General features: G+C 42.4%; 1 protein-coding gene across 2 annotated transcripts in view; it reads left to right on the plus strand.

Annotated features, from left to right (window-relative positions):
• Positions 1–13,198, plus strand: part of ANKRD17 (ankyrin repeat domain 17) — a gene marked incomplete at its 5' end in the record, with an annotated part of 95,414 nt that overhangs the window by 71,934 nt on the left and 10,282 nt on the right. For both annotated transcript variants that reach the window (XM_081999340.1, XM_081999341.1), the window contains 12 exons: positions 1,607–1,718; positions 1,897–2,042; positions 4,008–4,150; positions 4,932–5,145; positions 6,216–6,391; positions 7,230–7,392; positions 8,147–8,242; positions 9,489–9,605; positions 10,433–10,604; positions 11,372–11,819; positions 12,223–12,378; positions 12,620–12,769. In XM_081999340.1, the coding sequence (XP_081855466.1) occupies positions 1,607–1,718; positions 1,897–2,042; positions 4,008–4,150; positions 4,932–5,145; positions 6,216–6,391; positions 7,230–7,392; positions 8,147–8,242; positions 9,489–9,605; positions 10,433–10,604; positions 11,372–11,819; positions 12,223–12,378; positions 12,620–12,769 (2,093 nt within the window). The remainder of the gene's footprint in view (positions 1–1,606; positions 1,719–1,896; positions 2,043–4,007; positions 4,151–4,931; positions 5,146–6,215; positions 6,392–7,229; positions 7,393–8,146; positions 8,243–9,488; positions 9,606–10,432; positions 10,605–11,371; positions 11,820–12,222; positions 12,379–12,619; positions 12,770–13,198) is intronic.

Here is a 13,198-nt window from a genome sequence, read left to right on the forward strand (position 1 = left end):
ACTCCCCGGAGAGTTGCAACCCACTTTCCGCTGTGCTCTCACTGAACAAAAGGGAAGGTCTTTGGATGACTAAACACTTGCATTTCTTATTGCTTTCTTGTCGGAGTGATTAAAAGAAACAGCAACGTTGTCTTCTGACAGAAATCAAATATTTTTCTGGCCCAATATCCTAAGACAAACATGTTGCACGCTGTTTTTTCCGGTTGTGCTTGAAGCTGTTGGCCCATGATCACACAGCTCTCATACCCAGAAGTATGAAAGTACTGAAACTAACAATTTCTGTAAATTATTTAACAGAAGGAAATAAGTCACGCTGTCATTGCCACTAAAGAAAAGGCATTTCTGTATTGAAAGCCATTTTGAAAAGGGCTACCTTATGTTGACTTGTGGCTAGCTGACCGTCAAAAAAAACCCCATGCACCTACTGACTAGTATACATATATGCTTAGTTCTAGATGATACATAACATGGCCGAGATGAGGGCAGTGTGAAGAAGGGGAAAGGCGTGAGATGGCTGTAGAGAATAAGGGGGAGAAATATCTGCAAAACCAGTCTTGTCTACTTGAGCTGCTCGTGCCACTTGGCTTGGTTTCTGCTGTGATAATGTCCAGCAGCTCTTGCCATAACCTAACCGGCCTTGTTGTTAGCTGGTGCACACCAGTGTGAGTCAACGTTACAAAAATCTGCCAGCTCTCCTGAGTCATAATACAGTTAAGCTAAGTTCTGATAGTAGTCAAGAAATGTGTGTTTGTGGGTTTTGGGTCGTGGTGTTCTTTCGCTGTTTGTTGCTGTTTAAGAGGAGAGACATGTCGTTTTCGTCAGTCCGCATGCTGTAACTAACAGTGTCGGTAATCCTCCAAGTTACTCGGTTGCTCTTTCCAACAGGGTGGTGGTAATGTACATGGGCCCTGGCAACACTGAGAATTTGAATGCATGTTGTTTCATTGCAAGCATTTAATAGACAGAATCAAGGTTGAAGAGGGCTCTCTGCTAGCAGTTACCGAGAACTATCTACCACTAGAAATGCTCACTTGGAGACAGTGTATGAGTGCTCTAAAGGGGGAAAAACAAGTCAAAGCAGAGCATAAGCTTAAAGACTTGCGTATAATTTTCACTTGTTTTGTTCTTTTCCATGGCTATGACTTGTGGAGTGGCGGTAGCTTATGTCAACTGTTCAAGAGGCTTCAGCAGCGCTAGTTGTGAGATGGGGAATTTTTCCCCCTTTGGCTTAACTGGAGGGTTAAGAATTAAAAGATAGAATTCTTACCTTGATTGTACCATCTAAAGGTCACAATCAAGCAGTGGTGAAGAAGTCAATCTAGTTAGCAAAGCACAGATGAAGTCTCAGTTCTTGAAGAAGCTCAGTTCTTGTCAAGAGTTTTCTCAAATCTCCCAACAGAGCTGACTTGAAGTGGTATCCTGTAGGAATGTGAACATGAGAGAAAACTGTGAGGTAGTGAGTCAGTAAACACGTCTTAAAGTTATAGAGGCTTTTTATTTTGTCACAGGTATAGTTGTATTTGGGCTAACATGCAGTGTACCAGGGGTCCTACTTGAAAAAGGAAATATTGACCTTGTTATCTTATGTAGTGTTTGTTTCTTGTAGACTGAGAGCAATCATGACACAGCGTTGACACTTGCTTGTGCTGGTGGCCATGAAGAACTGGTACAAACACTGTTAGAGAGAGGAGCCAATATTGAACACAGGGACAAGAAAGGTAGGTATCTCCCGAGGCTATACAGACCCTCTCTGGCTTTTCAGTGTATCACACTGAGTATGCAGTAAGCGTGGTCTTCATGTGAAGCGTGTAAGCTTGCTTTTCTGGTGGTTTAACTTAAGCCAGTTAAACTTTAGACTGTGAAAGTGGATTCTTCAAACATCCTTTTTCATTTCAGGGTTCACTCCGCTTATTTTGGCTGCTACAGCTGGCCACGTGGGTGTTGTTGAAATCTTACTGGATAATGGAGCTGATATTGAAGCCCAGTCTGAGAGAACCAAGGACACACCCTTGTCTTTGGCTTGTTCAGGAGGGAGACAAGAGGTGAAGTAAAACTTCAGTTGTCAAAAGCAGTGTGTAGATTACGTGATGTGTCACTATACTAAAGCTGTCTGCCAGCAAAGTTACAGTAACTTAATTCACCCTTCTGTTTCAGGATGATGTGTTTTAAAAAGGGTGCAAAGAGCTTCACATTTTCGAAGCTATGTATTGCACTGTGTCTCACAGAGGTTGCTTTTTCTTTTTATAAGCTGGATGAGAGCTGTGCAATGACCTGATGATTGTAATCGTAGTGGCTCATTATGGGGCTTTTACCAGCATAATTAGATGTGGATATGAAAGTGAGTACGATGAGCGTTCTTGTTGAGAAGCTGCAGTTAGACACGCATCGGCTCCATACGTGAGCAGAGAGGGTGTAAGCCATGGGATACTGGAGTACTGCAGCTGACTCAGGTGTCTCTGACTAAAAATGCAAAAAACAGTTTTGAAATGATTGATCAAAAGTAACCGTAGAGGAAGTTTGAACGTTACGTGAAATACCGTATTCTGTGTCTGATGACAAAATCTGCCTTCCGAGGGTTTTTTCCTAATGTTTGTTACCAATCCTAAGTGTTCGATGGATTGCTAAAGCCATAGTGGAAGCTGTATTAAGCTGGTGCAGGATTGCTTCCCTCTGTGGCCACCTGCAAACGAATGAGGTTGGAGGTGCCTCTCCCGCTGCCGCAGGTTGTCTTAACAGTGATACTGTGGCATTTGAAAAGCGATGACTTCTCCAGATAAAAATGTTGCTAAAAACTTGCGGCTCTACTGGCCGATTTTTAGTGCCATCAGGAAGATTTCAGACGTTGGAGGGTATTAGCTGCAATGACAGTGACATGCGCTCTGGTGAAGGGAAAGGCCGGCTCTTCACTCGGTCTGTCACAGCCACCGTTGTTGCGAGCAGCCTCATACAGCAAAGGTGCATTTGTGCTTACCTTTTCAGAGGCGGAATTGATCTGTGTTTCTTGGAGGAACGCATCCTGTTTTCTCTTGTGTTTGGGAAAGCCGATGAGAAAACACTGGGCTTTGGGCAATGGAGATGATGTCGGGATGCCCTCCCGCCCCAATTTTTGTGTTTGGCAGTATGTTTGTCCTGTGATTTCATGGGAAAATACTGTCATTGGAAGCTTCAGTTGCACAGGTCTAATGTAAATGTGTTTTACCCTTAAAAACTGAAAGGGGAGCGAACTAAACATTGCCTTGGAGGTGACACAGTGGGTTTTTACCTTGGCGTTCATTTCGATTTTACGTTGCTAGACAGTTTAGATTCTTGTCAAGTCTTCTGCAGAAATCTCAATACAGAATGTAAGCTTCATGTAGAATATGGGAAGCTATGAAACGTTTGGGGTGTACATGAATGCGTAAGGAAGGAGTAACGTGAGAAGTACTTGCGTTGCTTTTGTTAATGTACAGAGAAAACCAGCAAGGGCTGCAAGTGTTGATTGTTCTAACAACTCTTGCATGAGATTTCTGCAAACAATCTACACACTGTTCGATCGATGTAGCGATGTAGAGAACATAAGAAAGCAGTTGCATGCTTGTCTCTTGTTTGCTCTGCAGCTTCGGTTTGAGGATGAGTTCTTAAGTTGATAAGTGAAGCGAGCATTAAAGTGGGAGAGGGCAAAACGGAAGAGCACTTTTTTGTCCATATTGAATCGCTGGTTTTGGCAGTCTTTAGACAGCTGAAATAATCACGAATGACCTCAATTTTTTTCTCGCTATGTTATACAGTTTGGTGCATGCTAAAGAGCGACAATGATCAATTTTTAAAGGAAGTCCTACAGTGGTTTTGCAAACATAGTTGCAGCCTCATCTGTTCATGGAGGCAAGGAGTATAGGGAAGCAGCTGAGTAAAATCGCTTCCTTACTGTGGGAAGATGTCAATGGTATATTTAGTCTTTGAAAACATTTGCCCTGGATAGATGTGCAAGTTCGGGAGAAAACCAGATGTTATTTCTTAAAACACTGCAGGTGGTGGAGTTGCTGCTAGCTCGAGGGGCAAACAAAGAGCACAGGAATGTTTCTGATTACACACCTTTAAGCCTCGCCGCTTCTGGTGGTTACGTGAACATTATCAAGATACTGCTAAATGCTGGGGCAGAAATAAATTCCAGGCAAGTTCCCTTTTCACCCCTTCTCTCATGGTATTTGAAGTGTTCTGAGTTTTTACCATTTCCAGAAGCATTTCTTGACAATTGGACGACTATGCGGAGCAAAATCTTACTATTCTTCCATGATCACAGCGAATGTAATGTTTAATTTGTAGTAGGCTCCTTTCCCCTTAGGTTAGAAACGAAACATTTTGACACTGTTTCTAATGCTGTTTTAAGTCCCATCTCTCTATATATATTTTGTTAATTTCTTTCCTATGCCATAGGATCAGTCGACTCTGTCAAAGACAGAAATCTTTCTTTTTGCTCTGGTTCGCCTCCTGGACTGAAATTAGTTCGGGGTTATGTGAAGAAAGTGTGTGTCTCTGTGTGTGTGTGTGTGTGTGTATCCTGCTGTTTTCCGTGTGTAGTTTAAGGAAAGCTTTTTTTGTGTGCCTATGCATGGGTGTGATGCTTTTGCATCCATTGGGAGGTAGAAGATGCTCAGTGGGGGACTGCACAAGCCAAATCGCAGGACCAAGCAAAAGTTAAGCTCCTCATAAGAGATACCTTTAAATTTAGAGCAATTAAAAGGGAACATGCATAGTATATCTAAGTAGAAATATTTGTCCTCAGCAATGCTAGTATGCAGAACCTCTTGTAGTTTCAGTAATAGTTGCGCTGTGGCTGATTTTTCCGTCTTGGATAAGTACTCTGCCTTCACTAGTGGTTTTTTTCAAGTAATTTCAGAAATGTGGTTATGGTTTCAAGAGTGGTGGTTTTTTTTTTCCTTTTTCTCTTTCAGAACTGGTAGCAAATTGGGCATTTCTCCATTAATGTTGGCAGCTATGAATGGGCATACTGCTGCTGTCAAGCTATTACTGGACATGGGCTCTGACATAAATGCCCAGATAGAGACCAACAGGAATACGGCACTGACTTTGGCTTGTTTTCAAGGGAGAACTGAAGTGGTTAGCCTGCTGCTTGATAGAAAAGCTAATGTGGAACATAGAGCTAAGGTAAGGAGCAGATAGCTGAATAAATCTCCAGAAAGAGGTGCTTGTTAGTCACCATTTCTCTGTGGTCATCTGACGGTTTGTTTGCCTTTTGTGCGAGTTAACTTCTCTAGTTCAGCTGATTGAACTGAACTGTATATTGTAAAGAGAAATAACGGCTGCACTCTAGGGCTAGTGTTTTGGGAGTCACACAGTTCATCAAAAAACAAGTGTTTCAGCCGAAGCCTTAAATAATATTGAGGTGCCTACAAGCATAAGAACAGTAATCCATTAACTTGATAAAAATAGAAGCATTTAATGTATCGGAAAAATAGCTAGTATCTTGGCCTAGGTATGCTCATGGTCTAATCTCTTCGGTCTGACCAGCTGCTTATATCCACAGTGATGATGGAGAATTGAAAGGGGATGTGTGTGCTTGAGAGTCTGTCGGGCTGACCCCTGCTTTTTAAACACAGGAGCGTCTGTTCACTAGAAAAAAGACTAGAATGTTGAGGGGGAGAAATGAGGGACGGGCCCCAAATGTAGCATTCTGTTCCCCTTTTCCACTGTACCTAATGGGTGCCACAGTAGTTCAAAGGGACCTGCACAGTGCTGATGGCTGCTAGGTATTCTTCCCGTTCAAGTTAGGTGTCCCCCTGACAGGGGGCGGGCGCTTTCTGGATATTGCTCTGTAGGATCCCGTAATGAAGGCAGACCATGTGATTGGCATGATCTGTGTAATAATATGGGCCCTTCGTGGAACTTACTGCTGATGGCTCTCGTGGGCTCAAGGTTGGTCGAGTTAGTTTTGAGAAATTGCCAGCAGTGGGCTTTGACTCCCTCTTAGTGCTGCATGGCAGCGGAGGGCCGCCGGACACACTGCTCCTTGGTGAAAGCTCTTCTCGAGCTGGCTGAAGATGAGCTCGTCTTCAAAATGTAGCTCAACTGTTAGCAAATTGGCCAGGTAGCAATTGGAATCCGTACACCAGAACTAGAAACGCGTTGATGGAAGCTGAAGCATGTCCCGGCTTTCAAGTAAAAAGCACCCTCCACCCCCTACTAATTGCTTGGGTTTCCTGCTTGCTTTGTCGTAGACTGGTCTCACACCGTTAATGGAAGCAGCTTCCGGTGGATATGCGGAAGTGGGCAGAGTTCTGCTGGACAAAGGTGCAGATGTCAACGCTCCTCCAGTACCTTCCTCGAGAGATACAGCTTTAACCATCGCAGCAGACAAAGGGCACTACAAATTCTGTGAGCTTCTCATTAGCAGGTACTGCATTTGCAAGTGTGCTGCGTGAAGAAAAACGCCTTGAATACGGCATTACTTAGACTAATCTTTCTCAATATACGATAGTATTTTCCAACACACTCCACAGGGTAGGAAATGGGAAAGGTTCTGTACCTGTCGACCGTTGCTACGTATTTTTATTTATCGAGAGTGATGAAACAAAGTTCTCTTCCATGTTAGAGTGCTTGCTTTTGCCCAAATAGGCTAATTAAGCTTTTCCTGTCTCGCTGAATCATGAATGTTAGAAACAAACAAATTCTTGTAAAGTTTGCATGTGTGGTGCTCGTAATCGTGACACACAGCCATTTCAGAGGGCGATGTTAAGTCCGTAGGCAACAGAAGATGCACACAAAACATAAGTCTTCATGATGTCTTTTCTTTTTGATTGATCACGATGCATGTTCAGTGGAATTATGTTTCCTGGGTAGCTTTTGGATATGTCGTTTTCCAAGTAGTAGCACTGGTTGTTGGCTTGCACTTGACATGTTCTAAGTTGTTCCGAATAAGCTAATGAAGAATACAGTGTACTGGTGGATGGGAGTTAATGAATTAATTAGAGAAGCTGCAGAGACAGCTGACAAACAGCATGATTAAAAATATTTTTAAGCTGAGTTGAAGCTCGCTCTTGGCAGCATGAGAAGCAACAAAAGATAACAATCTTGGAAACTGAAGCACTCTGTGAATGCATATGTTTGATGTAAAATTGAGTATGGAATTTGACCCTGTTGCTCTTGTGTTGCTTGTCAAGTTTCGCAGTTCAGCTGATACATGAAACGAAAATCTGGTCCAGAGCTTTCATTGAACATCTTTCTTTTTGTAGAGGAGCTCACATTGACGTGCGTAACAAGAAGGGGAATACTCCGCTGTGGCTGGCGGCAAATGGAGGGCACCTAGATGTTGTCCAACTGCTAGTTCAAGCTGGAGCTGATGTGGATGCTGCTGATAACAGGAAAATAACTCCTCTTATGGCAGCCTTTCGAAAGGTAGAACGTGAAGTTCAGCTTTGGTCTTAACTAGTATTGTCTCGATCACTTGTTATGAGTAGAACATAATTGACAAACTACATACTTAAAAATATGTTAACTGATTTTAATATTTGGCATTGAATCTTCAAAAATGGGAGTGTGTGTCTCCTGTATAATATTTGTGTTCAGTTCTAGCAGCAATTTGTTTTATAGGCAGTTTGCTGAGGCAGGTTCTCATGGGTCTCTTGAGAGTTGAAAATTGCAGTCTACTTGTGCAGGGAGGGAAATATGTGATGGAACTCGGGGGAAATTGGTTTGGTTGAGCACTTTTGCTGAAAAAAGTGCAGTTTAGCCCGATTTGACTCTAGAGGTAATTGTGCTTAGCAAGGGAGTGTAGTTCAAGTGCCGCAGTACTTGAAAAATCACAGATGACTGTAGGAGCCTAGAACTGCTAAGTTGCCAGAGCTGGGCATTTGAAAACCGCCAAAATAAAAGGCAGAAGTGTGTGAAAGTATGGCTGGAGGAAGGGCGGCTTGACAGCAGGTACTGTAATTGTTTGCCTTCTCCTCCATCATGAACATGAAGAAACATCCCTCACTAGTTTAGGAGGTGAAAAAAGTTTAAAAAAAAAAAAAGAATAAATGAAAAAAAAAATTAAGTGTTGAGAGCATGATTTGAAGAAGCTGAAAATAAAATAAATATTTTACAAAGAGTGCTTGGACTAAAGCAGCTGGCCTGATATAAGATGTCGTCCTTGAAATTCCGTTTTCAGGGTCATGTAAAAGTGGTGCGCTACCTAGTGAAAGAAGTAAACCAATTTCCATCAGACTCAGAATGCATGAGATACATAGCAACAATTACTGATAAGGTAAGATTGTAAGTAACAAACTATGTGAGAAGGAATTGTGCTGTGACTCAGCTTTAGACTCGATGTTATGAATGCTCTTTAGCCTCCTGGCCCACCAGATTGCAGCCCAATGATGAGTCCCACTGGAATTTTACCGAAAACCACTGCAAAAAAAAAATGTGAGCACGCAGCTACAGTGACTCTGTGCGCCTTAATGCTGCGAGAACGCTAGTAAAGGTGGTGTTCTTTATTATCCGTGCTTATTTTCAAGTGTTATCACAGTCATTACCTCGCTCTGACCTGTGTTCCTCCCTGTCGATTAAGTGTGTACTGAATTTATGCTGGCTTCTGCAGTGGGGCGGAGGTAACAGAATGAACTTCTGCTAAGAGTACGTGTGATCTTAAGAATGAAGATTCACCATCTTGTAAAAAAGTTTGTACTAGAAAGAAGGTGGAAAACATAATCGACAGTAAAGTGGTTTCTTGTGGCATCTGAAGCGGACTGCTGCTTTTCCCTGTGAAGGTTCAGTTTTATTTGGTTTATCTTCAGCCCAGATGAAGAGGGCAAAAACTATTTTGTAGTGAGAGACACAAGAGTAGCAACCGGTGCAGAAACAGGGTCGTAATGCTTGTATCTTTTCACTGATGCACTGTGCTGCGACTGAGTTGTCTTCTTTCTGGGCGTCAAGTTGCGCTGAGCGTGTTGAGGCTGAAGAGGTGCTAATGTTTAAATCGGTATGTGTTTTATGGCCAGTGGCTGTGATCGCTGTCCGCTTCCAGGATGCTAGGCACCCTGTGCATTTAAACATTTTTACTGCTATGCAGCCACTGTAGGTTTGAGAGTGGTGTTATAATACTACAATGTTCACCTATTTCCCACTTGTCTTAAAAAAAAAAAAAGGAAAAAGCCTTGCTTTACGGTATATTTTTATGTCTGCAGTGGCTTCACCTTCCAGACCTGTAGCCTTTTCCTTAATAAAATTTTTTTGGGCTTGATAGTGGCCATAGGTTACAAACTGTGTTTGTACTGTTTGTGGCGCACGGAGACATAGGTTATTGATTGCATGTCACTCTTGTGACCGGAATATCAGTTTGCAAGGTTGGGAATGAAGACGAGCTTACCGGAGGGAATTTAAAGTTCTCCCTTAAACTCTTGTGCAAGTAACACAACGGTTATTAAATTAAAAGTGTAAGCTTGAGATTGTACGTTCAAACACATGTGCTGTTACTTCTTGAAACAGAGGTTTCATGTACTTGATCGTTTTAGGAGATGCTGAAGAAGTGCCACCTGTGTATGGAATCAATTGTTCAAGCCAAAGATAGACAGGCTGCTGAAGCCAATAAAAACGCAAGCATTCTTTTAGAGGAACTGGACTTGGAGAAGGCAAGTTGAAAGACTTTGGGCCAGTGAATACTGATTTGCTAAAATTCCAATTACACATCCTTGAAGATTATGCGATCGGTGAAAGTATGTATTAAAAGTATAGGAGTATGTGTAATTCCCATAACTGGTGTATCTAGGGCTGAGCATCTTGTTGCTGAGGTAATCTTTGAACTTTATTGGGCTATGTTTCAGGGAAATCGGATGAAGAAACTCACATAGAACAGCTTACTGTGGAATAATATTGTACCATACGAAGGATTTCTGAGTATAGTTTTCTGTCAAGTGCAGGATAGATGGGCATTTTCCAGTCACATTGGTATGGACTTTAGGTCTAAACCCTGGTTTGTGTCTTAAATATGGAAAAAATACACTAATAATATATACTAGGAAGCATAGCAGTGTAGTAGGAACCTAATGGAAAAACCAAAGTGTAAGTTTAGTATCAAACGAGCGCAGGCTTTATATTCCAGCTAGCATTTCATGTTTCATGTTGTAGTCTCTGAGAGGGAGCTGAGTCTTGTTTGGCCTGTGTTGCCGAGACACACAAGGTTATACAAAGAAACGTGAAAATGCCTCTTTGAAAACTCCAACTTAAGTTTATATGGTGTCTGTCCTCTGTTTCTACACTAACCTTCTGTTAAGTGAGTGAACAATCTGTTTGTGAGAATTAAATGTGTGAAAATATGGACCATACAGAACGTAGCTTCTGTTCTATAAATATGTGAGTCTAAAAAGCGAGCTCAGGCTTCCCAGGCAATAGAAAGCACATGCATTTCCTGAAATGCATGGGACGTCTTGTAATACTGTTCGGTTTGCTTGACTTGTAGCTAAGGGAAGAAAGCAGGAGACTGGCTTTGGCTGCCAAAAGAGAGAAAAGAAAGGAGAAAAGGAGGAAGAAAAAAGAAGAACAAAGACGAAAACTAGAAGAAATAGAAGCGAAAAATAAAGAGAATTTTGAACTGCAGGCTGCTCAGGAGAAAGAGAAGCTGAAAGCTGAAGGTGATTTGAAGGATTTGCCTTATTTTTGAAACACAGCCTTGATTTTTATTCCCCTTATTAATTAACAGATGCGTTCCTTGTCAGAACCTGAACGGCAGCTTTCTTAGGACATGCTGAGCTTTCCTTTTGTTTAGCTTTTCTATTAAGCCCATAGATTAGCATGGTGGCGTTTTCAGTGTGGTCTTGGGGCAGGGAACTGGCGTCACCAGCTTCAGAGTGAGGGGTTCGCTTTACCATGGAGATGGTGTCGGCTTGGTTTTTTTTCCTTCCAGGTCCCAATACTTAAAATGAGGTCAAAATTTTTTTTTTTTTAGCTCACAAACAGAATGATGATAAGGATTAGCTGAAAAAACTGGCATTGATGGAAATTCCAAATCCATATCATTCTCTTCTTACCCATCGAAAGCTGGCTCTTTGGTATCTTAGGGCAGTGAGTTTCATGTGATCTACTGAGAAACGGTTTTCACTGATTGTTCCCTCACTCTGGTAACGCTGAAAGGGAAGACATGTGACAATTTTTGAAATACTGTTTCATATGCTTGTTTGTGTCTGCTAATTGTTTGCATCTGTCGTTCCATGCCTGAATTCAAGTTCGTGTTTGTTACACCGCTACTGCATTTGTTCCAAGGAAAGAACGAAATTCTATATGAGTTAGCATAAACAAGGGGGGAGGCTCCACGGTATGACATGTATACTAGTTCTACGGGTGTCCGCACGAGCTTCCTCAAGCCAGCTCAATCGGTATTGTTCTCTTACTCTTCCGTCAGATGATCCAGAGGTCCCAATGGAGCCTCCTAGCGCTACCACTACAACCACCATAGGCATCTCTGCCACTTGGACAACATTAGCAGGTTCCCATGGGAAGAGGAATAACACCATCACCACAACAAGCTCCAAAAGGAAAAACAGGAAAAATAAAGTAACCGCTGATAATGTTCAGATTATATTTGATGATCAACTCCCAATTTCCTATAGTCAACCAGAAAAAGTGAATGGTGAATCTAAGAGCAGCAGTACTAGTGAAAGTGGTGATAGTGACAACATGAGGATTTCGAGCTGTAGCGACGAAAGCAGCAATAGCAACAGCAGCCACAAAAGTGACAATCATTCTTCCACAGCTGTTACTAACACACAGAGCAACAAAAAGCAACCATCGGTTCTTGTCACTTGTCCAAAGGATGAGCGGAAAGCAGTTACTAGCAAATCGTCAATGAAGTAAGTTACTGTGACTGCCTATGCCACTCGAAGGCGATTGTTGCCCCACGTTTGAACGCTGCTGCGCCCTTGTCTTTGTGGACGTGCTTTCTTAAATCAGTTGTTAGGAAGTGGATGAGGCAGCGTGTCCCTGCTGTAGCGTGTCTAAGGAGCATGAATGTTGTTGCGCTATGAGCTTGAACTTAGTAGTGGGTTCTGAAGCAAGAACCATCATCGTGGATCTGGAATTGGGGTATTTTGAGATGTAAGCATCTCAAGTCAGGCAACTTCTTAGTAACTTAGCGATTTTGTGCGAAAAGACAGAAATGAGTTGGATTGGTTGGAGAATGGGCGAAATTCGAGTCATCCTTCTTTGGGTTTTTTTTTTTGACTGCATAATGACAGCATTTAATTTCTTTTAAAGGTTGTCTGAAGTTATTAGTGAGGTGACGAGTAACTCTTTGACTACTTGCACAAAATCTGGTCCTTCTCCACTTTCTTCTCCAAATGGAAAGCTAACCATTGCTAGTCCTAAGCGTGGTCAGAAAAGGGAAGAAGGATGGAAGGAAGTTGTGAGAAGGTAAGCAAAAAGTTCCCCTAACTCCCCCTTGTTGACGTCCTTTTTCAGAAGGTTTTCTCTAGTGTAACTGTCTCTCGGGTTACTGAATGACCCCACCTTCTTAGCGGACCTGATAAGATTTCACAAACCTACTGCTACATAGGTTGAATCGCGCGTCGTAACATCGCTTTGACCAGCCGTTCCTTGGCTGCTTCATGCCATGGAATCCTTTCCCAGTTAATACTGTTTCTTTTTTGTATAGATCCAAGAAGGTTTCAGTTCCATCAACTGTAATTTCCCGAGTCATTGGCAGAGGAGGATGCAACATCAATGCGATACGTGAGTGCACGGGGGCGCACATAGACATCGACAAACAGAAGGACAAGACTGGAGATCGAATAATAACGATAAGGTAAGCAGGCTGCTTGATTGGCTCATCCCTGTGGGGATGTTTTCCTTGTAGAACGCTTCTCTGTATAGAAAAATGAGAAGGCTTGACCTCAGTTCTTTTAGGCAGGGGAGACGAATGGCGTAGGGCAACAGAACAACTGCGGGTTGGTACCATCGTGTTTGTACAAAAGGATACTTGAGGTGGAGCGTCAACGTAAGGATTCTGTTTTTAGACTTGTGTAGGCATGGCTAAATATGTAGGCCTTTTTACGGAAGTAAGCGTTTTAACCGTTTGGTTTTTCAACTTGAGTCTCTTAAAAATTGTTATCAGCAAGAACATGCCCAGCTTGGTCTGCAGATAGAGCTATTTTTCTGTCTGTGTTAGCGTGACAGAAGACGGGCTGGATGGTGTGTTGGAGGTGCTTCGCTACGATGTATGTAACTGTCGTAG

This window comes from Phaethon aethereus (assembly GCF_964289735.1).
Source record: "Phaethon aethereus genome assembly, chromosome: 4".
Classification (NCBI taxonomy): Eukaryota; Metazoa; Chordata; class Aves; order Phaethontiformes; family Phaethontidae; genus Phaethon; species Phaethon aethereus.